At 40.4% G+C, this 26,455-nt stretch overlaps 1 protein-coding gene across 3 annotated transcripts in view; it reads right to left on the reverse strand.

Moving 5' to 3' along the window:
• The window catches only part of LOC134215247 (regulator of G-protein signaling 17), a 106,070-nt gene that overhangs the window by 14,756 nt on the left and 64,859 nt on the right, over nt 1–26,455 (reverse strand). For 2 of the 3 annotated variants that reach the window (XM_062694467.1, XM_062694466.1), the window contains exons 2-5: nt 21,700–22,285; nt 7,765–7,845; nt 7,295–7,523; nt 6,816–6,937 (exon numbers count right to left, since the gene is read on the reverse strand). In XM_062694467.1, the coding sequence (XP_062550451.1) occupies nt 6,816–6,937; nt 7,295–7,523; nt 7,765–7,845; nt 21,700–21,743 (476 nt within the window). In that variant the 5' untranslated portion in view covers nt 21,744–22,285. Of the gene's footprint in view, nt 1–6,815; nt 6,938–7,294; nt 7,524–7,764; nt 7,846–21,699; nt 22,319–26,455 lie in introns of all 3 variants that reach the window. The other variant, XM_062694468.1, reaches the window with a different exon arrangement.

Genomic DNA, 26,455 nt, shown 5'->3' on the forward strand with positions numbered 1-26,455 from the left:
TGGGTCAACATGGACGAAGAGCCTGTAGGTCGTCAAATCGGTGCGAGGTCAGCGGGTGTCAGTTACGACACCATCCATTACTACACGCGACAAAGAAAATGATTGATAGCAACACAAAATTTTCCGAAAGTCACACCTACCACCACTGTGGACAATCAGTTTTATTTCGTATAGTTCCCGTGACTGTAACAGGACCGTCAAAATCCATTGATACCTTTGCCTTCCTAGATGAAGGTTCATCAGCAACACTGTTAGAACAAAGCTTGGCGGAACAATTGGATCTGCAGGGACCAGTAATCCCACTGTGCCTAAAATGGACAGCCGATATGTTTCGTTCTGAAGAAATGTCGCAGATAGTATCGGTAGAGATATCGGAATTGAAAGGCAAGAAAAAATATCGTTTGAACAACGTTAGAACCGTGGACCGCCTGAACCTACAAACTCAAACGCTCTGTTTTGAAGAACTTCAACGGAAGTACAAGCATTTAAGCGGACTACCGATCCGCAGCTACAAGAAAGCTGTTCCTCGTTTGTTGATCGGATTGCGCAATCTATCGCTGGCGGTGCCACAAACAATCAAAGAAGGAAGAGGAGGTCCGATAGCGGTGAAAACACGCATAGGCTGGTGCGTATATGGAAGCATGTCGGAAGATTTCGCAGAAAATCATTACAATTATCATATTTGCGAATGCGATAGTGGAGATGGACTGGACAATCTGATTCGCGAATACTTCGATGCAGAAGAAATTGGATTACGGAAGATGGAGCATCTGGAATCGGATGAGGTGCAAAGAGCGCGATGGATTCTGGAGCAAACCACTCGTAGAGAAGGTAACCGTTTCTCAACAGGGCTGTTGTGGAAACACAATCAAGTCGAACTTCCCGACAGCTTTCCAATGGCACTGCAACGATTGAAGTGTTTGGAGAAACGCATGACTCGTGATCCTGTTCTGAAGGAAAACCTGCACAGGCAGCTGCAGGAGTATCAGGACAAGGGTTATGCGCACCCTGCCACAGAAATGGAGCTGAACGAATCCGACCCCAGACGAACATGGTACCTTCCGTTGGGTGCCGTTATAAATCCCAAAAAGCCAACCAAGGTACGACTGATTTGGGACGCAGCAGCGAAAGTTGAAGGAGTGTCGCTGAATACATTTCTTCTGGCTGGACCCGACCTTCTCGTTTCACTACCCTCGGTTCTGTTCCGATATCGACAATTTCCAGAAGAAATGTTTCATCAAATAAAGGTCATCGCAGCTGACCGTCAAGCCCAGCGATTTCTATGGCGCGATACCATTGAAGAACCCCCAAAAATCTTCGTTATGGACGTCTTGACTTTTGGGTCAACCAGTTCACCTTCATCTGCCCAATTCGTCAAAAACAAGAATGCGCAAGAGCACGAGGCCCAGTTTCCAAGGGCGACCGAAGGAATCATAAAATCACATTATGTTGATGACTACCTCGATAGTTTCGAGAACGCGGAGCAGGCTAAACTGGTTACAGAGCAGGTTCGTTATATACACAGCAACGGTGGATTTGAAATTCGTAATTGGTTATGCAATGAGAGGAAAGTTTTGGAGCATTTGGGTGAACGTTCGAAGGCTTCGACAAAAGACTTGACAGCTGCAGGCGGTGATGATTCGGATAGAGTACTGGGAATGCTCTGGCAGACGGAAACAGATATGCTGCGGTTTTCTACGACGTTCCGGGTTGAAATAGATGCACTCATTCGTTCGACAAGTGGACCGACTAAAAGGCAAATACTTAAGACCGTAATGAGCCTCTTCGATCCACTAGGGCTCCTTGCGTCTTTTCTGGTGCATGGGAAAATAATTATGCAGGAGGTATGGCGAAGCGGTATAAAATGGGACGAGTACGTGGGTCAGCGAATCGAACAAAGTTGGCGAAAATGGATCGAGTTACTGGACGTTGTAAGGAGAATTGAGATACCTCGATGTTACTTCGCAAATGCCACCACCGAACGTTACCAAACTCTGCAAGCGCACTTGTTTGTTGATGCCAGCGAAGCGGCGTATGCTGCAGTCGTGTACTTCAGGATTATCGATATGAAAGGTAACCCACAATGCTCGCTTGTGACCGCTAAAACCAAGGTCGCTCCTTTAAAGTATGTGTCTATACCGCGCTTGGAATTGATGGCCGCCGTCTTAGGAGCTCGCTTGTTAACGTTTGTGGTAGAGAATCACACGATTCCAATTCAACAGCGCTTCTGCTGGTCTGATTCCAACACAGTATTGGCCTGGCTTCGTTCGGAACATCGCCGCTATAAACAATTTGTGGCTTGTCGCGTAGGAGAAGTGCTGACGTTGACGAAGGAAAACGAATGGCGGTGGGTCCCAAGCAGATTAAACATCGCAGACGAGGCCACCAAATGGGGCAAAGGGCCATGCTTCGACGCTGGTAGTCGTTGGGTCCAAGGACCGGAGTTCTTGAGCAGGGCGGAGGAACTGTGGCCTAAAGCAGTTGCGTCAACAGTTTCCACCGAAGAGGAATTACGTCCATGCCACTTGTTCCACGAAGTGATTACGCCGATGGTCGATTTTAAACGCTTTTCCAATTGGAACAGGCTGCTACGAACAGTAGCATTCGTTTTCCATATTATCACCGTTCATAAAGTCAATAAAGCAAACACTATAATGGGGAAAGAACCAACCTACGAAGATTAGGAAGCAGCCGAGATTCAAATCTGAAAGATGGTACAGTGGACCGTCTATCCAGATGAAATGACCATTATAACTGGAAATATGAATCGGTCGGAAAATCAGCGTTGTACACTCGACAAGTCAAGCTCTATCTACAAGCTTACACCGATGGTAGATGAAACCGGAGTTTTGCGTATAGACTGCCGCACTGGTTCGGCACACGTAGATGCGTTTGACCTCAAATATCCTGTCATACTTCCTCGAAAGCATCATGTAACTTTTCTGATTGTGGACTACTATCACAGGAAGTTCCTTCACGGAAATGCCGAGACGATCGTTAATGAACTTCGTCAAAAATATTACATTCCCCGGATTCGAGTTATCGTAAGAACGGTGACAAGATTGTGTCAATGGTGCAAGGTATACAAATCGCAACCGGTTGTACCAAGAATGGGTCCACTACCTGAAGCTCGTTTGTCTCCCGGAGTGCGTCCGTTCAGTTATATCGGCATCGACTACTTCGGACCAATTCTCGTCAAGGTAGGCAGGTCCAATGCGAAAAGATGGGTCTGCCTCATTACATGCTTAACAATCCGTGCTGTACATGTAGAAGTCGCTTATGATTTGTCCACTCAGTCCTGTATCGCTTGCATCCGCAGATTCATATGCAGAAGAGGAGCGCCGTTGGAGATATACTCCGATAATGGGCGAAATTTTGTCGGAGCAGATAGTATTCTACAAGAGCAAATCAAACGCATCGATAAAGTAGCTGCAGCAACATTCACGAACACGGAGACGAAATGGTTTTTCATACCTCCATCCGCTCCCCATATGGGAGGCTCATGGGAGCGTCTGGTACGCTCAGTCAAGACAGCACTGATGAGTATACCACAGGATAGAAAATTCGACGATGAAGCATTATTGACCCACCTTTTGGAAGCTGAATCAATTGTTAATTCAAGACCGCTCACTTACTTGCCGCTTGATTCTCCGGAACAGGAGGCGCTAACCCCAAATCATTTTCTCTTGGGCAGTTCGAGTGGTGTTAAGCAACCTTCTGTAGATTTGGGATGCCCAGACCAAGTGCTCCGTAACAGCTGGGCGCAAATACAAGAAAAGTTGGACAATTTTTGGAAGTGTTGTTGGGTACGGGAATATCTACCAACTCTAACGAGACCAAAGTACCAAATGGTATGGCTCAACCAGTCAATTCCGACGACTTAGTGGCCATCATTGAAGATAAGAAATGTGATGGGTGGACGCGTGGACGAGTTCTGGATGTGGCGAAAGGGAAAGATGGCAGAATTCGACAAGCTGTAGTTCAAACTTCAAGAGGGTTGTTCCGAAGACCGGTCTCCAAATTGGCGGTACTAGATGTCGCGAATGGCTGTAACGCTGAGGTCATCACTCATCCTTACGGGGAGGGGAATGTTGGAGACGTTACCCCGCATCTGGCAACCATGCCAACTGATGTCTAATACTACGAGACTAAGATAGGGACGAAAGCGTAGCGATAGACAACTACATCCAGACAACGGCAGATAGATAGTTCGAGCAATACTGTGACCACATGCATGGTGTATATTATTCGAGAAAATCTTATTAGCTAGTTAAAATAGCATTTTTATATAAAAGTAAAGTTTCCGTTATCGATATAATCCAAGTGCTAAATATTCGGATGAAGGATCAATCAATTGAATTCAGTATCAGATTAGAGGAGATATTTTGCATGTTGTATCCAACTGAGCAGGTTAGACGATGATCATAATGAAACTGTTAATTACTAAAGATCATACTATATTTCTATAGCAATCCCAGTAAAATCTGAAGAGCCGTTTAAAGTGTATCATAAAGTTATACTCGTTATTGAATTAGGTATGGCATGAATTTTCCTCTTAAATATTATACTTACTGATCATCATTATGTTATAGATCATAACCCTACAGTGAATGTAAGTTTGTTCGAGGGATAGAGTTACCAAACAATCGAACCGAAATTGTGAGTTAATCATTCGATAGTAAAATTAATTACTAAAATATAATAAAATTCTAGCTTAAAGCATCACGCTAAAAGAACGGTTTTGTTATTCCCGAACAACTTTAATTACCTCGACGAACTAAACTTTACTCAAATTCTCTATATAAAACTCTTAAACTCGCAAAACTTCTAACTGCCAGCCGTTATGGAAGCGAAATGACCGAGTTTGAGTTTGTTCTTGAGCAAGAAACCTTCTACAACAATTAACCCATTATTCAGCAATTGCGCCAATTTAAATTTTAAATGGCGACATAGAGCTCTCGCCTTCGGAAACATCAAGCTAACTTTACTATGTAGAACATAGAACAAAGTATCGTTGCCCTATTGATTATGGCTGTTGTCATAGTACTCAAACATCACAACTAGGGATTCTATATTAAGAGATGTGCGAATTCTTTTTCAGACGATTTAGCAACGCTATTACTTTCGTAAACAAACGCTGCCAGCACTTGCTGCGGCACAAAATGTTGGAGCTCGAACATGACTTTGCGTATCCGACGTCCAACAATGCATTATCACTGAAATAAAAGTGCAATACAAATAAACATAATACCATTCAAATTGTTTATTGGACAAAACTTTTCGTACAATCTTTTTTATTACAAACGCAATACCTTTCAATCCGCAACGATAGCAATGTTCATTTGGCTCAGATTCTGACATCTCCCAACGCACGATTGGCTCAAGATGGCCGCTTTCACATATCTCTAAATATAGGATCCCTAATCACAACATTTAGTCGAGACACAAACCCTGTCAACGAATTGCTTTCTCGTTGACGCGTACCGAATTTAATTTGAATTTGAACATGATTTTACTTAAAAAGAAAAAAAACGTTAAAAACTACAAATATTAAATTCAACTAAAATAGACGACTCGTAAAAATTATTTTCAAAAACTTATTTACACTTGATTTTGCTTAAAAAGATAAAAACGTCTGAAACTACGGAAATTTACGTAAATTTAAAACGGTAAAAAAACGTATAACGTTACAATGCGTAACCAAAGATCAGCCAATTTTCCGCCTATTTGTAAAATTCTCAATTATTACTTCCGTCACAAGACAGTCCATTTCCACTAGACGACCTTTGATCAAGACGTCATTTTAACAAATTTTAAATTTGTGCGATAAGAATATTTACACTAAGGAGAATTCTATATATCGGAATATCTTGCGTAGTCTAAAATAATGAATTCAAATATACTACCATCTGGCGGCCAAGTTCTAAACTTATCAACGCCTCATGCCAAAGCGCATGCCTTGCTGCATAACCTTTTTGAAAAAGGTGCAGTTCAAAATGGGTAGGATTTTCAGATATAAGAAAAATAATCATCAAAAATCACTGTTTTTGTACCCTTGTTCACTAAAACCTCTCCCCGCGATGTACCTGCACACCAATAGCCAATTTTCGGCTATGACCTGGAAGATGATTAAATTATCTTTCGAAACAGCCCCAAAAATCCAAAATCGGCCAAACAATAAAAAAGTTATAGCAATTTCAATTTGGGGTCAATTTGACCCCAGAGCATAGACAACGTAAGTTTTTTTAGCACAGACAGAAGGTTAAAAATAAGCTCAATCTGAAACTAAAATCAGCAGATGATATATTGTACAGAAGAGTCAATAACAAAGATTGTAAAGCTAAAAGTGCCTTGTATCAGTAATGATTGTGTATAATATGAAAAATTACATGAACAGTAGCTTGTTTTGTTTTAAAAAGCATCTATGAGAAGCTCGATGGAATAATAGGGTTTTATTTGAAAAACACTTTGCTAAATTTCTTTACATTTGTTATTAAGAATATGTATAATAACTTAACTGCAACATCTAAATTGTATGTGAAATACAATGCTCTGTATGCTTTTCTTCTGTAGGTTAAGTTTGTAAAACTATGTGGTAAATAAATAAATTAAAAAAGCATTGTGTCGCGTAGGCATTTTGCCACGCAGAACAGGTAGTCATTTCAACCAAATTTATTTTAAATATGACGAATATTTGATTATTCTGACAAAACATTTTGCCCCGAATGGGCTTTATAACATCTTCCTCGAAACCATATTCTTTACTTTTCCACCAAGCGAATTAACTCGAAACATATTTAATCAATTTCACTTACCTCGGATACGAATCTCTATGCATAAGTGTATAAATTTGTAGTTGAGCTTCGTCAAATGTGTGCGGTGTGGGTTCCACCATATTCCTATTAACTATTTCCCGTACTCGGGAATCTAACGACACCTGTTGCGTGCAGCGATCGTTGAAGTAATCGAGTAGTACAAGCGCCAACAACGGTAGGTCCCCAATCCAATCCAGGTGTGCCAAAGTTTTGCGCAAAAACCCCGCGGGACGGCGGCAGAGGAAGAAACATAAAATGATTTAATTTAATCAACTTTTAATTAAGTGGATCCACATAGATGGCGCCATTTTCACACTTAGCAATCTCTCCCTTGGCGCTTCTGGGCTGAAATCGCCCGCTAGTAACCGACACCGCACCGCACTGGAGCAGCGTCCATAGGACGGCCGTTGCTCATATCCGTGCTGCAGCGGCACGGTGTGACGGTCCGATTTCCCCCGGGGTAAAATCGGGATGCCTACCTCTTTTGGTGATAAAATCGATATATAATCTTCGTAGATAAACCTAGCTTTCTCCTCTATCGCCTCGGGGTTGGTTTCCTTCTTGAGCTCTTCACAGGCCAGCCAGAAGAGGATGTTTTCCTCGCTATATTCGCAGCGCAGGAACTCTCGGAATGCCTTTCGCCCGCTAGGACTCCGCATCAGCTTGTCGAAGTTTTTGCCCCAGCTTCGGATCTCCTCTAGACTTGGCCTGGGGAAAATAGATGAAAGGAGGAGTTCGATATGTGTAGCTTATCTGTTTCACCTAGCGGAGGAGTGTTCCTTGTAGTAAAATGTAATGAACTAATACGAGCATATACAGTGAAACACATTAAAAAAGTATAACATTTATTGGAGTGTGAGAAAAAAGTTTGATTCGTGTGTATGATTATTAAGCTTGTTCTTCTATTGAACATAAAAGAACAGTTTATAGAGGCAATGATATTACTTACTGTTCCCCATCGAAAAGCGTATCAGAGCTAGCTGGGTCTTTTTTCGTAGGCCCGTTGTCTTCTGCATTTTTTATAGCCAAGCTGTAAAGAAATCGAAAAAAAATACGGGTGTTATTGATGTAATGGAAATGGGTGTATTTTTCTAACAAAATATATTCGTCTGAGAACAAACATCCTAACGTCGCCACGATAACACGCCAACCTTTTTTGGATGCAAATCGCTTGATGTATGTACATAATCGTATTTCAATGACTCGTTTGATTTGTGTTCTCCAATGTCCTCACGCATAAACCCGTCAGAACCTATCTCAAACTAATTTATCACCTGGACTAGAGCTGACCCAGACAGTGTGGTGCTAAATCTGCCTGCATGTAGAAAGATCTGCTCTTCTCGACTCTACTCGTGCACAATATGTTCATCGGTTAGCCGACGCCTGTACGGCATTGTTCTTGCCAATAGTATGTTTCCATCGATATGGGCAGATACCTTATTATTCGATTTACCGTTTGCCTTTTTTCGTTGAGCTGGGAGTTACCCTTGAACTAGTGCTATATAGAGCTTGGTAACCAAGGAAAAAGTATTAGATAAATGATGGCATGATGCAGGTCTAGACACGTAAACAAAGGATACTGATAAGGGATGGATGAAAAAATAGATGAAGAAAATCCTTGACCACAATTCAAATGTGAAAGTACAAATGCTGTCACGCGAAGCAATTGATTAATAGGAAAATAAAAAAGGGCAATTTATCTTATGAATTGGCTATGTACTTAGTTATAACTTAGCTATGAAACTGTCTCCTATAAAATATGTTACATTTTCGATGGAATGGCTGGGGTTTCTCAAAACATGGTGATCAATGGATAATTAATAAAACTTCTACAGAAACAGAACGAAAAGCGGGTAGTGGTTCAATATAGAAAAACTGGCGTAACGTAATTTACGACAAGTAGCAATTTTTATTTCAGAGCATCATTTTTCCTTCAAGAATTCAAAAAGAATATTGAAGCTTCAATTCTACTGGTAATGAAATATCTCTTTTACTTTTGGGTATCTTCGTTAACAATTGAAATATGCGAATCATTTATGCTACCATTATTAATAGGGCTGATAATTATGATGCTGGGAAGAAGGAAGAAGGAAAAAGGAAGAAGGAAGAAGGAAGGAAGAAGAAGGAAAAAGGAAGAAGGAAGAAGAAAGTAGGAAGAAAGTAGAAAAAAAGGAAGAAGGAAGAAGGAAAAAGGATGAGTGAAGGAGAAGAAGGAAGAAGGAATAAGGAAATAAGAAGAAGGAAGAAGGAAGAAGAAAGAATGAAGGAAGGAGGAAGAAAGAAGAAGGAAGAGAGAAAAAGGAAGGAGGAAGTAATAAAGGAGAAGGAAGATGACAGAAGGAAAAAGGAAGTAGGGAGAAAGTGGAAGGAAGAATACTGAGGGAAGGAGTAAGAAAGAAGAGAGAAAAAGGAAGAATGAAGAAGGAAAAAGGAAGGAGGAAGTAATAACGAAGAAGGAAGATGGCAAAAGGAAAAAGGAAGTAGGGAGAAAGTGGAAGGAAGAATGCTGAGGGAAGGAGGAAGAAAGAAGAAGGAGAAAGGAAGAAAGAAGGAGAAAGAAGGAAGGAGAAAGAAGGAAGAACGAATGAAGAATAAGGAATAAGGTAGAAAGGAGAAAAAGCGAAGAAGGAAAAATGAAAAAGAAAGAAGGAGGAAGAAAGAAGGAATAATTGAGAAGGAAGAAGAAAAAAGGAAGAAACAAGAAGAAAGAAAGAAGAAAGAAAGAAGCAACAAGAAAGAAATAAAAAGAAAGAAGTATAAGAAGGAAGAAAGAAGAAGGGAGAAAGAATAAGAAAAAAAAAGAAGAAGAAAATAGAAAGAAGAAGGGTGGGAAAAAAGAAGAAAAAAGAAAGAGGAAAAAAGAAGAAGAAAGAAGGAAGAAAAAGAAGGAAGAACAAAGAAAGAAAAATAATGAAGGAAGAAGAATGCAGAAAGAAGAAGAAGAAAGGAATAGCAAAAAAGAAAAAAGAAAGGAAGAAGCTTGAGCTTGAGTTTGATTGACTGCTCGTAGTTGCTACTCCATTATGACCAAATAAGCTGTTCTTGCACAGGGAACCAACAGATGTTTGCTTGGGACTAGCACACATCTTCAATGTACAAGTACTGGTGATCTCATTTGTTAAGCCATACTGGCGCCTGCCACGTCAGCATGCAAGTCAATGTTGGGACGGGGGAGGAAATGATGATACAACCACTCCCCCACCACAAACCGAATAAACCTCTGAACTTGCCACGAGCTCATGCGGAATTTGTTGGAATTTTTGGGCTAGGTTCGAGAGGCAGAGGTCCGTCTTGGTTAACGAGCTGCCAATGTGATAGATAGGAGAAAGCAACTGATGGAATTTTCTAATTGGATGTAGGAAACGAGCTCTATAGTTCATTTTCAATTCTAGCAGATTACTGTTAGAATACTCAAGTTGAAGGTATAGGAATAGTAATGGAAACGGTATGGAAGTCCATTTTCAGTTCTAGCGATTGCTAGAACATGAGAAATATAGAGAAAGATACAAAGTAGGAGAATGAAACGGACCTGGGATTGAACCCACGACCTCCTGCGTATGATGCAGAAGCAGTAGCCATATGACTACCAAGCCCGCTCTGAAAAAGAAAAAAAGGAAGAAGAAGGAAAAACAAGACAGATAGAAGGGGTTCTCACCGTGTCAGCAATGGTGGATATGATTCTTTCTTTAAAAAATAGGCGTTTACCCGGTTTAAGTCAATTGTGATTTTGATCCTTTTTCAAAAAGTAGGCGCTTGCTCTGACTAAAGCAATGGCGAATGTGATGTCTTCCTTAAAAATGGGCGCTTGCCCAGTGTGCTAAGCAGTACTTTTAGTTTGTTGTAGTAGGCCATGACTTTAGGAGAGAGAATAAATTGAACATCTGAAAGCGTAAGACGTGTTTGTATATTCCTAAGCGAATCCGTAAAACTACTGCAAAGTGAATTACAAGCCGGTCCTTATTCCGGAGTACCACATCTGGCGACGATTAGGTGGAACCATAATTACAAGTTTGTAAGTAAAAAAACCACGAGAAAAAAGTTTAACATGAAAATCAAACATACATATTGAGTGAAACATTTAAAAAAATCTAATTTACCCTCAGGCAAGAAGCTGCTGCTGTTAATGAGCAGAAACAGATTCTTCCAGTGCCGTAAAGCAGGGCAGGCGTTGAGCCACTGCGCGGAGGCAGAAAAAAGGCGAGGAGCCGATGCGTGAAGCCGAGAAGCAGAAAAAGCTAATCGGCTACAGGACAACATGAAAAGGCCAAGGGTCTCTAAAAATAAAAATCCAAAATTTGTTCAATCCGGAGCAAATATAGTAAGGTAAAGCCATGTGTGAATTTGTTATAACGTTACCATGGTAACGATGTCCACGTGGCTATTCGAAAATTTGTTTTCATCTGTCGTCGAAGTCAGTGCCTACTAAGAATGGAAAATTCTAATTTAACCACCTTCCCGAAACGCAGATTCAGAATTGCTGCAGTGGAAAAGCAATTCGAATAATTGATCGATGATGTCAGTGAAGAGAAACATTCTATTGGCTAAAGATGGTCTGGAACTTCAAGATCTGTTATATTCGATAGAGGGCGCAGATGTCCAAGAAGTTGTGGGCTTCGTGGCCGTGCGGATAGCGACGTCAATCGTCTAGACGCATGGACTATGTAGCGTGGGTTCGATTCCCGCCCCGGTAAGGAGGAAACTTTTCGTGATCGAAAAATACTCCACCGATCCACTGGGTGTTATGTGTCCTGTCCGTTGTCTAGGTGTTAAGTCTTCAGTCTGTATGACTTTGGTCGAAGACGGTGCTCCTGTCTTTTAATTTAATTTAAAAGATATTGCTAAAGAAATTGATCCCTACAAAACAGCAATCGACAAATTGGACGATCATTTCTGTCAGAAGCAGCACGAATCTTCTGAAAGAAATTATTTTTGCAAGCTATCTCCTGGAACAGATGGATTACGTGAGCAATGAATCGCCTGCTTTGAGCGTGCTTACAGTGGCACACTAGGAGTTAACTTTCGGAAATCAGTATGGTGAAATGCATCTAAGGTTCGATTTCTCAAAATTAAGCAAAATATTTGGTAGGCATAGTAGCGGACACCTTTCGACATAACTGATACCAAATAGTTTTTCATGGAAAGTTTCTAATTTTGAGAACACCCGCGTTATATGTATTTCGCATACAATTTTCTGGCGTTAACTCATGCTGGCTATTTTACGCATATACTATAGCGCCTGGATGTGGTAGCGGCGAGTAGAAAATCAGCCACTGCCAATAATTCATTGACAAAATTTTTGATGCGATGTACCGAACAAGCAAAGAAGTGTGATTTTAGCAAAACTGCAGAAGAAAGCCGAGATTTCAGAATCATTGACAAAATAATCTATTATGCTCCTACCGAGTTGAGGGAAGAAGCACTGACACTACCACAAGTAACACGCATGGTTAACTCATTCGAATCTGTATAGCACCAGGTACAGGTAATTGCTGGAAATGAGTTCACCTGCTAATTCGGAAGATGTTCTTGCTACAGATGTGGACAAAAGACTCATTATGGAAATGATCGTCAGTGTCCAGCGCGTGACAAACACTGTGAGAAATGCAGCAAGCTCGGCCACTTTGCGCGCGTATGTCGATATGTGTCAAACGTAAAAAATGATGAAAATTCTTTATTCTCAACTAAAATAAGGCCAAAACTGGACAACGTGAGAGCGATTATCTTCTCAAATGAAGAGGATCGGGAAAAGTCGCAAGTTTCATTTCCAACATAGGCGATGGTGACGAAAATCTTTGGGCCGAAGTGGGAAATGCCCATAACCTTCCGGGATTCGCTTCATCCTGGACCGCTCACGCAATTCCGCCTGTGTTGTGAATGAGAAGCGTGCTTTTTCGAACCTGTTGTACTTTTTACAACGGCGCGAGTTTTCGAAGGATAATTTAAATGCTGATTGATTCTTCCAGCTGCAAGACTATTATAGATGACACCACTTGGAAAAGCATAGTAGCGCAAGGTGTCCAATGCTGGCAACCAAGCAAAATCCTGAATACCGTGTTTTGCGAGGTTATGTTCGAGATACAAAGCCGTTTGTCTTGTCGGATGTTTGTGAATCAGTGATCGCTGTTGGCGATGGAGGAAATCGGAAGTAAGAAACAGTTATTTTTATGTCGTCAAAGCAGGGTCGCAACCATTATTGGGGAAAGATACTGCGAAGCGCTTGGGTGTGTTGAAAATTGGGCTGACTGCTGTGGACATATCGATCAACGAAATTGTGCCTGTAGGTGGAAGGCCTTTTCCCAAGATGAATAACGTTTGGCGTTTCATGTGCCCCCGAAATGTCTCAGAAAGGTATGGAACAGATTCTTGCTGGCTGCGATATCGTAATCAGTTATATTGACGATGTCGTAGTAGTTCTTTCAGCTCTAAAAGACCGTCATATACTTCTTAACCAAGAAAAATGTCTCTTCAAAGCACTACAGTTAGAGTTTTTGGGACATATTCTCTCTTCGAATGGAATTCGGCCTCAATTTACTCATTAATTGGTACTTTCATATGCTATCTCTTTCTGCCTGCAGAAAAATTTACCCATTATTTGAAGTTCGGCGGCAGAACTCATTAATGGGTTATGCCACCGAACTTTAAAAAATGGATAAATTTTTCTGCAGAAAGAAAGAGATAGCACAAAAAAGTACCCATCAATGGGTAAACGAAAATCTCCGTGCATAAGAAAAAGTACAATCGTTACAGAAATTTCGTGAACCTCGTTCTTCTGACAGTTAGAAATTTTTAGATCTTGTAACATAGTCGGAAAATTTATCCCGGATTTAGCAACCATTACTGCACCCTTGAGAGAACTTATATTTAATTCCAACAGATTTCTTTGGGGAAATATGATGATACTTTGTTCTTTTTCGACAATTCCTTTCGTACAAGAGTTGTAGCATATGCCTCTCCTGTTGCATTAGGCGCTGGCTTGATACAATTTGCGAATAACGACAACAATAACCCTCGGATAATATACTATGCCAGCAAATATCTCTCTTGTACCGAAAAGCAGTACTGCCAAACTGAGAAGGAAGCGCTTGCTTTAGTGTGGGATGTGGGATTTTTTTCAATATACTTGATTGGTCGAGAATTAGAGTTGGAAACAGACCATAAACCTTTGGAAGTGATTTACTCCCCAAGTTCTACACCATGCGCTCGTATTGAATGATGGGTCTTACGACTACAATCATTTAGATTCAAGATCGTATATCGCAAAAGGAGTAGCCATATTGCAGCCTCCCCTCTCTCGATTGGTGTACTCTGAAACTGCTGAAGACTTCGAAAAAGATAATACCTTTACGACATTGGCTATTCAGGTATTAGTGGTAATTGATGTTGATGAATTTTAAAATGAATCCCGTGATGATCCTGAGTTAACGGTTGTTAGAGAATGTCTCTGAACAGGCAACTGGAATAACCCGATAGCAAAATCGTTCGAGCTTTTTCGAAATGAAATGGGATTTATCGGTGACACAATCATAAGGGGAAACAAACTGGTTGTTCCAAAGCAATTACGTTAACGTATGCTACAACTTGCGCACGAAGGTCATCCGGGTGAGTCAGTCATGAAGCGACGCTTGCGTGATCGAGCTTGGTGGCCATCAATGGATCGGGAAACCAGGGAATGTTGTGTAGCATGCGAACGATGTCAACTGTTGGACTCCCAAGCCAGCCAGTCCCAATGTGTCTAAGACAACTGCCATCAAAGCCCTGCGCTTACACTGGACTATTACACTTGACAACGCCAACCAATTCATTGGCAAAGAAATTGAAGAGTACAGTAAGATACACGGTATCATTTTTAATCATTCTGCTCCATACTGGCCACAGGAGAACGGTTTGATTGAACGCCAAAACCGATCGCTTTTGAAGAGGTTGCAAATCAGTCATAGGCTTGGCAGAGACTGAAAGAAAGATGTAAAAGATGACTGAATTATGTATTACAAAACTCCCCATTCCACAACAGGAAAGACGCCGACAGAATTGTGTTATGGTAGAACAATAAGGTCTAAATTACCTAAGGTTACTATCGAAGACATTGAAACGGTACCTCCTTGTTGCGATTATCGAGATGAAGATTTTTTGAATAAACAAAAAGGGAAAGACAGAGAAGATAACAGACGTCATTCGAAGCACTCAGACATTACGCAAGGGGATACAGTACTCATGAAAGATCTAACCCCAAAGAACAAACTGTCGACGAAATTTAAGAAAACAAAGTATACTGTAATAGACCGTGTGGGTCCTAAAGTTAAGATCAAGATTCTGGAAGAATCTACGAAAGGAACGTGGCTCATCTCAAGAAAGTATCAATCCTGGTGAATCGGGAAGTATAGCAACAACACAGTATAAACATGTTACAGCATATATGATGTAACAAAAATTTGAGGCTTGAAAGAAAGCTCAAAAATCTTCTCAAGGCTAAAAACGTAGCTACTGGCGACGTTTTGTCGAGGGACTATCACGAGAAACCTCAATGACAACACTTTGGAAAACGGCCCGCAACATGCGGAACCGCATTTCCACCAACGAGAGTGAAGAATACTCCAATCGATGGATATTCAACTTCGCAAGAAAGATCTGTCCAGATTCCTTACCAGCTGAACCACTATTTCAGGAATCAACGCTTGATCCCGGTTCTTTGGGTGGACTATGCTGGAACTATCTATATCTCTTCTTTTATCAAACAATTCTTCTCCGGGATGCGATAATATCAAATTCAATCTTCTAAAAACCTCCCAGATATCGCTAAAGACGATTACTTGACCTGTACAACTGTTTCATGGAGTACAACATCGTACCACCAGAATGGCGCCAGGTCAAAGTAATAGCTATTCAAAAGCCTGGGAAACCAGCGTCTAATCACAATTCATACCGACCGATTGCCATGCTATCATGCATGAGAAAATTATTGGAGAAAATGATCCTTTCAAGAATTGACCATTGGGTCGAGCAAAATGCATTACTGTCAAATACTCAATTCGGGTTTCGAAAAGGTAAAGGAACAAATGACTGTCTAGCGTTGCTCTCTTCAGATATACAGCTGGCCTATGCGCACAAGGAGCAACTGGCTTCAGTTTTCTTGGATATTAAGGGCGCTTTTGATTCTGTTTCCATAGAAGTACTGTCGGAAAATCTGCACAGTAGTGGATTACCCGTTATTTTGAATAATTTCTTGTACAATTTGTTGTCAGTAAAACACATGAACTTTACTCTCGGCCCACTGACAACTTCCAGAAATAGCTACATGGGCCTTCCCCAAGGTTCATGTTTAAGTCCTGCTTTACAATTTCTATGTTAAAGATATTGACAATTGTTTGGAAGGACAATGCACGCTTAGACAACTTGCAGATGATGCCGTGATCTCCCTAAGAGGTTCATGTGCAGAAGTCCTGCAAAGACCATTGCAAAATTCCCTAAATAACCTGACTGTTTGGGCCAGACATTTAGGGATCGAGTTCTCTCCGCAAAAAACTCAATTGGTTGTGTTTACTAAGAAGCGGTACCCTGCTCAACTGAAACTAAAGCTGTTGAAAGATGAAATAAACCAATCTTTATCTTCTAAATACCTTGGGGTCTGGTTTGATTCTAAGTGTACCTGGAAGACCCATATTGATTATTTGTTAGAGAAATGCCGAAAAAGGATCCATTTTCTCCGTTCTATCTCCGGAACATGGTGGGGCGCTCACCCGGAAGACCTCATCAAACTATATAAAACGACTATTCTCTCTGTTTTAGAGTATGGCTCTTTCTGCTTCCTCTCAGCAGCTGAGTGCCACCTAATCAAATTGGAACGAATTCAATATCGTTGTTTGCGTATTGCCCTTGGCTGTATGCATTCAACGCATAACATGAGCCTGGAGGTGCTTGCTGGAGTCACTCCTTTAAAGCACCGTTACTGGGAGCTCTCACTTAGAATACTGATCAAATGTGGAACAAGTAACACACTTGTATTAGAAAACTTCGATAATATGCTTGAACTGGCTCATCATTCAAGATACCTGCGAGTCTATCTCAACTACATATCGACAGATCTCTGTCTTCCATGTTATAATCCACCTCGAGTTCACTTCGTCAACGACAGTTCCTCAATTGAATACGATCTGTCCATGAAACACGCTATTCAAGGAATACCAGATCATCTTCGAAAAATATCTATCCCTTCCATTTTTTCTGAAAAATATGAACATGTCAATTGCAATAACAGGTATTTCACTGATGGTTCTCGCATTAACGGATCCACTGGCTTCGGTGTTTTCAACGTAAATTCAACCACCTTCCGAAAACTTCAAGAACCGTGTTCGGTTTATGTTGCTGAGCTGGCAGCAATTAATTTCGCTTTGGGGATAATTTCCGATCAGCCCGTAGACCATTATTTCATCTTCTCGGATAGTCTTAGTTCTATCGAGGCACTCCGGTCGATGAAACATGTTAAGCACGCATCTTACTTTCTTACAACTCTAAGAGAGCAGATGCGTTATTTGGTCAAAAGATCATTTAAGATTACCTTTGTATGGGTCCCATCCCATTGCCTAATCTATGGCAATGAGAAGGCGGACTCGCTAGCAAAGGTGGGCGCACAGGAAGGTGAAGTTTATGATAGACAAATCTCGAACAACGAGTTTTTCCCATTAGTCCGTCAGAGTACTCTTCAAAATTGGCAAAATGATTTGGTCACACAATGAACTTGGACGGTGGCTCTTTTCCATAGTTCCTAAAGTTTCTGCGCGAGCGTGGTTCAGAGGTGAGGACTTAAGCCGAGGCTTCATTCGCACGATGTCGAGACTTATGTCCAATCACTATTCACTAAACGCACACCTCTATAGAATAAACCTGGTTGATAGCAACCTATGTAGGTGTGGAGCCGGTTACGATGACATCGATCACGTAGTTTGGTATTGCTCGGAAAACGACGCCTCCAGAGAGCAACTATTGGATACCCTTGTGGCCCGAGGTAAACAACCCTACAGGGAAGTAAGAGGTGTTTTGGGGGATCGCGATGTGGTTTATATGCAGGCCATCTATGCCTTTCTTTGCTCGTCTGACATAAAAGTCTAATTCCTCTATCTTTTTTTCTTTCTCGTTTTTGTTTTTGTCTTATTGTTCTGTGTAATACGAAGCTATGGCCATCCGGAAGATGCTCCCTGACGAACCACAACTCGAGCCCGACGCTACGCCATACCGTTATTGACGTCAAATACCCGGATGAGCAGCTGAAATACCTCAAACCTAAATCCCAACCTAGTCCGTCCTGAAATTACGCAATCTAACCTTGAGTCGCCACGAGTATCTTGGTCTATACCCTTTCCCTTACTAACTGTTGATGATAAGATGATATCGATTGTAAATATCATAAAGTCTCGGCTCCGTTAAGTGTTATACACGCCTGAGCCTGTCAAATAAACACAATAGATAAAAAAAAAAAAAATGATGTAACAAAAAGGCTCCGTTCGATTCGATTCATATTTCCATCACTTTTTAAAATTACAGATTGTCGTTACTATGAAGCTTGTATTCAATATTGTGCACAAGAAAAAGTGGGATGTAAAATTAAAGGCTATTGAACACAAAAATAGTAGTTAAAATATTTCTATAGCGTGTAATTTTCAGAATTTTCAACTGTGAGTAGCACTGAGGAAATCGTAGAAGAATTTGCTGGATTCGCAGCTGAAGAAATTGAATTACCCACATTTGGTATTGAAATGTAAATTGACGAAGCTGCGGAAGCCTATGATTATCATCCAATAAAATTAAATTTATTATTCATAACATTTTTTAGAAAAAGGAAGATATGCAAAGCAGTACTTTTAGTTTGTAGTAGTAGACCATGACAGAGGAAGACGTGTTCTCGGACGTGTTTGTATATTCCGAAGCGAATCCGTAAAACTAGCGTAAAGTGAATTCCAAGCCGGTCCTTATTCCGTAGTACCACACCCAGAATAAGGCAATAGTCGATGTGATCTCTTCTTAAAAAAGTAGGCGCTTGCCCGGAATAAGACAATGTAATTCCTTTTTCTTTTGGAAGTTGTAGTTTGCCCATTAAAAGGCAAAGGTGGATGTGATTCGTACTGGACGTACGCTTTGCCCAAAATAAGGCAATGGTGAATTTAATTCATTCTTTTACAATAGGCGTTGGCCTGGATTGAGGCAATGTTCGTTCTGCTCTAAATTTATCAGAACATTCCTCGATCCACTTAATCCATGTGAAAAAGTACATCGAATAACCCATTCTCTTTCACAGTTCCAAATTATGCCAAGTGTCCGTTATGCCAACTGACCTCCCTACAAAAATTATACCAAATGACCTAGTCCCTAGCGAAATCCTTCAACCCATGGATAGTGTGAACATGAGATTATGAGTTCGAAATCGTTGAAACAAGGCTTTGTTGACATTTGGCTTTCAGGCCGTGATCATATGTTAAGATTTTTTTCCTGATGCCTCAGAGAAGACGTAGGGCAACCAACTTGATTTGGACCCTACACAATTTGGACGCTCCTGTTGACGAGTTCGGTGGTCTAGTGGCTACCGCTTTTGCTTTGCAAGCAGAAGGTCGTGGGTTCAATTCCAGGCTCTTTCCTTCTTTACTTTGTAAATCTCAGCTCCTTCTGTGTTTCACGTTCTACCAAAACGATTCCTACTGGCAAAACCTTCCACACTAAGAGTTCTCTGCATTTTTCTTAGGTAGGTGTCCAACTTACAGTCCTTTCCCTTCCTCAGCATTCGCAAAGACGTGGCCAGGACAGATCTCGACTATTGGAGAGTGCATTGCTTCCACCAAACAGATAGCGATTAGTCCCAAATCAATATCTGTGGTAACGGATGAAAGTGATGCTAGTCCAAACTCGTACCACCTACAAATTTTGTGCGATTTGCTCAGTGCTAATGCTTAATGCTACACAATTTGGACCCTCCAAGCAACATTTTCCTGGTGTCTGAACTAAAATCAATGACGCTGCTAATTACGCCACTTGCTTCAGGTAAACAATATTGCTCTGCTTCTGTTCTACTGTGCAAAAATAACGATATTTAGATGAAATTTTAATTAAATGAGTTTGTTCAAAGCTCAATTAACTAGCGTAAATTGTAAATTCGGCTTCGAATTGTTCGAAATGTGTACATTTGGGGGACCAAAACATGTTGACTATTTTCATTTCAGAAAGTTTATCAATACTTGATGCCAATTTTAAAATTTCTTTTTCATAAATCAGACTTCCATCTGTCCTGGGCTCTGCCAAATCGAGCCAAGCGCCAACAAAAAATTACCCATTTTTCTGCCCAAGCTTACGCTTAGAAGATTTAATTGATCAAAAATCGTATTAGATTTCCCACTACCCCATAACTAAGGAAATCCTACAACAAATGTGTGGATGATTGATATGAGACTTCCGTTTTACTTTTACGATCAAAATATCCCAAGTCAGTCAATTAGCCGCTTGGTGCGTTTTAGCAGAATCCCGACCAACTATGAAATGGTGTGATGTTCGCTTATGTAAAACGTGTCATTTGATAGATATAAGCAGATATCGTCAAGCACTTCTTTTAGGGGTCCAAAATCGAAAATTTACCCTATGGTTGCTTCATTTACATAAGAAGTCAAGATAAGGATGAAAAAATAACGGTAAGATGGAATTTGCACGAGAAGTTTGGCCATAATAACAACAGTCTACCATGCGCTTCCATCTATTCGTATATTATGCTGAACATTGAAAGACGCTTATCGACGATTGAAGAATTCGCCTTCGATTGCTAATGTACAACGGTGAACAAGAGGCATAAACCATTCTCGATCATAACAAATCACGAAAAAAATTATTGCAATCTGATGCAAATGTAAAAAAAACAGAATGTGAGTAGCAGTCTCCACCGACAAGCTATGATAAAACGCTTCGTTCTTGCTATTTACTGTTGAGGATGAAGATGTTTTTACATTACTGCAGAAAACAAGTCAAAATGCATTGTCGGTACCGGTGTCCCCGCAATTGAAGCCTTCTTGAAGGAATTTATCAAGGAGTATATCCCTCCAATCCGGTCATTATCCTTACAGCTTGCGAAAAATAGATAAAATATGCTACATAACGTAAGTGTATATAGAGATGATAATTACGATATTTGTTCATCTCTATGTGGATTCAATCTCTGCTTTCCGAAAAGCCCCTGTCCATCTGAAAACATTCGTCATAGCTTAACAGATTGCAAAACAACTTTGGTGTTCCAATTAACTGAACTCGAAACCTGCAAATGATTCCGATGAGTTTAAGGAAATTGCACAAGTAACAAACACCTAGGTCGGAAAATGTCGATTTGAAGACTAATAATCTCATAATTCTTCAGCAAACGGCAGTTACAAGACGATTTTTTTGATCTACTACTTTTGCGAACTATTAGCATTCCAAGATTTTATTCTGTTTCAATTTAAACGGCCTTACCAAAACCGTCATTTTCTTTATCAAACATTGAAAGAGTGGGAAAATAATTATTTACCTCCATCCTATTCCTATCAATCTTTTTGATACAATCACGAAGAGCAAAATGAATCACTTTGTTATGCTATAATATTTTTCTTCAGTCGCGAGCGAAGAAATCGACCATTTGTCACGTATTTGTTATTATTGGACTGAAATTCTTGATGCTCCAGGCAAAGGTTTTTTTTTCTCGTAACAAAGCAGTAGAAATTTATTATTGCATGCCATTGTAGAGAACAACCTTGAGATGAGAAAATAATAAGACTTCCATAACAAACTGACAGAGTTCGTTTATGCTGCGTCAATAATAGTTCTGCAGAAAAAGCAATAGAAGATAAATACACATCATCATCCATCAATATCAATGAAAACTCACCCTTTCCGGATTCGCATGATAGCCATGCGCCATTTCTCGGCCATATTTCAAATCCCAACACTGGGGATACTGCTCTGCACGTTCCGCCAAATCACTGCTCGCTGAGTTCGCGCGTTCCACCTGAGGCCTGAGGGTATTGCACTTTTCACACGGCTGCTCGCATACTCCCAACAACAACACCAACAACGATACGTTCCGCGAACTTTCCGAGGAGCTGCTGCCACCGTTTTGGTTCGGAGATACCTGGAGAAGTTTCGCACTTTGTTTGCCGGCTCATTTCTCGGTTTCCTATTTACACTTATGGGAGCACACAGCTCGGCCGGTCCGCGTGGCGGAGCTCGCCTGCCCAGAATTTGTAGTATTTGTTTTTGTTTGGCTGTTCTCTTTACATCATAATTTTCACTTACGACCGTACTCTGCTTTTACGGTAAACACATCGTGTCAAGGTTGCCCCGGTGGTGGCGGTGGCGTTGGGTACTTGCTGATGACGAGTTGCGGCGGCGAACACTGCCTAGCATCATTTGCACTATAACCCCCAGTGAAGCGTTAACCGTGGCAAACGGGCGGATCATCGCTAGCTGGAGGGCTACGTTCCAGGTTCGGGGTGGGCGGAAAAATGCTTGATTACGAAGGATGCTCGGGTAAATATTAGCTACCGAGATACTGTGGATATGTGGTGGTCCACATTCGTACCGACGTACGAACGAACGGATGTTATTCTCAATTTGTGTGATACCGTACCGGTCTTTGTTGAATAGCTTTGCCGATGGTATTTTTATCGCAAATAGTGTTCTAGGTTATGGAATGGATTCATTTGAGATGAAAGAACTAAGGCGTACGTACTTGCGGCAAGGAGGGCGTAATTAAATATTTACCATACTTGGGGGCCCCACATTGTTCATCTTATTATAAATTCTTTTTAGGCTAGAGTTGAAATACAGATATATACTGATAAATCTGCATAATAGTGAATTTATGGAATAACTTTTTTGCTCAAAGCAATCTATAGAATATCTGCGATTTCTACCCTTTCATGTGAATAACTTCTTTCCTTGTCATTTGCTTCACATATTCAGCACGTTCGATGAAAAGCAGTTTTTATTATTCATTTAGACATTTTATTGTCAGTTGGATTTTTATACATAAACAAATACCTTAACAAACCAAAACAAATATTATACGGAACTTCAAGTATTTGAAAAAATATATGCTGGTACTATGTAATGTAGTGACTTCACATAGCTTTAGCAAATTAGGTGGCAGTATAACACTGCTGTGCCCATAATGCATTTCTTTCGAAAAATATAATACACGCTAAACATAACCTACTTAAAATTGAGTCAAATCCAACTCATTTTCATTAGAAATGGGACAACTTAAAATTTGAGTTAAAGATACTACGTCAATAAAATGATGATTGCACTAAAATTAGGGATCTGTTTTCTGTAAAATGCACTCAGAAAGATTAATTGACTTGTTGGAAGCAATTTTAATTTTAATCATCTTTGACAGGCATTGATGAAATCTTAACGAAATTTTTTGATTTATTTTTAAAAATCAAAACAGTTTACTCGAGTGCATGGCATGCATCAGCCAAAAGTTTGGGGTCACTCACTATATGGTGAACCAGACTCCTACAATTGTGATCGATGATTGGCCACACCTATATTCTGTAATTAGTGAATGGATCGACAGTTTGCCACTTTTATATGGACTAAAATTGCACAATAACAACAGTTTTCTCGAAAATGTGCTAAAACTATTTCACATATATGAAAACGTGATGGAGAAAAGGAAGCAATACTCAAAATTGGAAGTGAGACGGCACAATATGGCTAAAAACTTTTGCCTATATTTTTCGAGGGTGAGCCCAAAGTTTTGGCCGGGAGTGTAGTTTGAGTTGTTCATTTTATTGGAAATTTTATTATATTAGTTGACCCGGCAGACGTTGTCCTGCATAGTAGGCGGAAATGCGTGTTGTGAACTGCCCATTAGGGTGGTTCAGAAAATCGATTTTGCTCCACAGCGCTCATCTGATCTTTACCATGTTCTGAGTCCTCTGAAAATTTGAGCTCATTTGGATTAAAACTGATTTAGCACAAGCCGTTTCAAGTTTGCATGAAAATTAGTATGGGGAAATGTAGTTTCTCATTAAACTGTTAATGACGCCTCCCCATCAATCGCAGGTTAAAAGAAAACCTACTTAGCTAAAAGGAATACTCAACAGCTTTATCTCAGTGAAAACCGCATCCAAATTAATCATTCCAATAATTAGTAATCGAATTTAATCTATACCGTGGTTTTCTAAAGCTAACTGCATAACTCATCAACAGGCAACATTGCTACTCGTGGCGCGAAAGATAGCACACGCAAATTCAGGCTACTTTGTTGCACTGCACATTTCAGTGATGCCCTCAAAGAAGTTTAACGATCATGACTAAAGATTCGCAACCTGTCTTAAAATCGATTACTAATTATTGGGACGATCAATCAACATGCGGTTTTCGTTGGGTGAAAGCTGTTCAGTATTCCTTTTAGCTATGTAGGTTTTCTTTTAACCTGCGCTTAATGGGCGAACGTCATTAACAGTATAATGAAAAATAAATTTCCCATACTAATTCTCATGCAAACTAGAAACGGCTTGTACTAAATCAGTTTTAATCCAAATGAGCTCAAATTTTCAGAGGACACTCAGAACATGGTTAAGAATCAGATGAGCACTGTGGAGCAACATCAATTTTTGAACCACCCTACTGCCCATGCAAAATTTCCATACGAATCTTTATTTTAGTTTCTTACGATTTACTCAACTTTAATCGTGATTTTCGTAGAAGGAAATATCATATAAACCCGTCGGAAACAATAACAAACATATCTGCTGAAGAAATGAAGAAAATCCATCCAGCCGTTTTCGGTTCTAGTTCTGACTTACCCGAGCAGCACACATGTTGCACAAAAGCAAAGTAACTTATATGTGACCAGATTCAGTCACAATAAGGTTGCTGCAACTAGTTCCGATTGATTTGTGCTGCTTGGGTAGCGACTACTGTGAAAGTTCGTTCTGACTTCAGTATTTAGTATTGTTGGTAGGGCTCCACCCCTGTATCCCGAATACCAGTACCCCGAATAACATTATCCCGGAAGCCTCCACCCCGAATGGACAGTACCCCGAAAGCCATTACTCCGAAAGGCCATTACCCCGAATACATTTCGAATCAGTTTTCCATCACTATTTTTAACATCCACAAATACCGATACATCGTAATAGAAACAATCTTTGAATAGAATTTATTTAGAATAAAAGTGTATTCTTATTAGAGTAACTTAGAGAAATGCACTGAAGGTTCCTTTTAAACAACATTTTTAATTGTTCGTTCGTTAATTAATCAATTTAAACTATTATTCTACGCCATTATTACCCAAACGAGCACGCGCCTGAATTTAATTGTTAATTGTCTGTGCTGTTTTAATTGTCTTATTGCCTTTAAAAGGCAAATCTTGTTCGCACTTTTCGTATAGTGTTTGTCGTTTCCCATCGAGGCAGCGTGCCTCTCGGTCGCAATAAAGTGAGTTTGAATTTGAACTACTAAAACGAGTTAGTTTTTTCATCGCCGTTTCACATCATCTCCACACAACGTAGCGCTCAATCTCTGGCCACAATCAATGCATTTGCTCAGTATAAGGCAAACATAGGAGATAATGCCTTCTTAAGATAGGTTCCCCCAAACACACGCGACGCGATTCTATCGCTTGGCGACTGCGATTCTGTCGCCGTTGGTATGGAAGCGTAAATGGAATATTACCTGCAGGCTGCAGCGACCCAACGATAGAATCGTTGCGACTAGTTGTCGCCGTCACGGGTACGAAATTGATTAGCTCTCGGGGGGCCTTAAAATGAACGTGTTTACCCGGCTTAAGGAGTATAGGGTTTAAAATGCCTTCTTTTAATGAACGCAGTTATCCTATAAAAGGTAAACATAGGAGATAGTGCCTTCTTTAAATGAACGCGTTTGCTCGCTTTGAGGCACGGTTTAAAGCGAACAGAGTTGAAAATGCTTGCCTTCAATAAACGCTTTTGCCCGGTATAAGGCGTGCAGAAGAGATAAATGATCGCGTTTGCAAAGTATTATGAAACTATTTCGGTTCCTTGCCACGGGAAGAACAAGAATATTCGACGAACAGAAGAGATCCTCTCATTCTAGGGTCTTGTCGTCATGCCTTTCTTGTCACAGTAAGGTTTATCGTCGGCTTTCCGCAAACTTCAGAAATACATGTTCGCGAGCCGGCTCAAGCCCAGTCGACGTGGGCTGAAATTTTCTCCAGCTCCCTGCATTGAGCATGAGAACGTGCCGCGAAATTCTCACCTCAGCTTTAACAATCTTCGAAGGTACAACAAGATATGTAACAGGATTTTATGGAACGAGAATTATTCGTTCTATACTGTTTTCAAACAGTTCTGGTTTGATGAAACGAATTGCGAGTCCATCACGGTAAACCTTGTAAAACGACTATCGGCTCGAAAAATAAGTACGGATCTACGATAAAAATTGTTGTAAACGCCCTGCTATTAAACAAATCGTAAACAATTATTAATCTTTCACATGAATTATGAATAAACTTTTATTGATTAACTTGTTTTTCATTGGAATAAAGTATAACCTTAAAATCAGGGCTGATTCAGGGTACTGACTCATTTGGGGTAGTGTGCCATTCGGGATGGATGACTCATTCGGGGTATTGGCGGGGTAGTGACCTT

This window comes from Armigeres subalbatus, chromosome 2, assembly GCF_024139115.2.
Source record: "Armigeres subalbatus isolate Guangzhou_Male chromosome 2, GZ_Asu_2, whole genome shotgun sequence".
NCBI lineage: Eukaryota > Metazoa > Arthropoda > Insecta > Diptera > Culicidae > Armigeres > Armigeres subalbatus.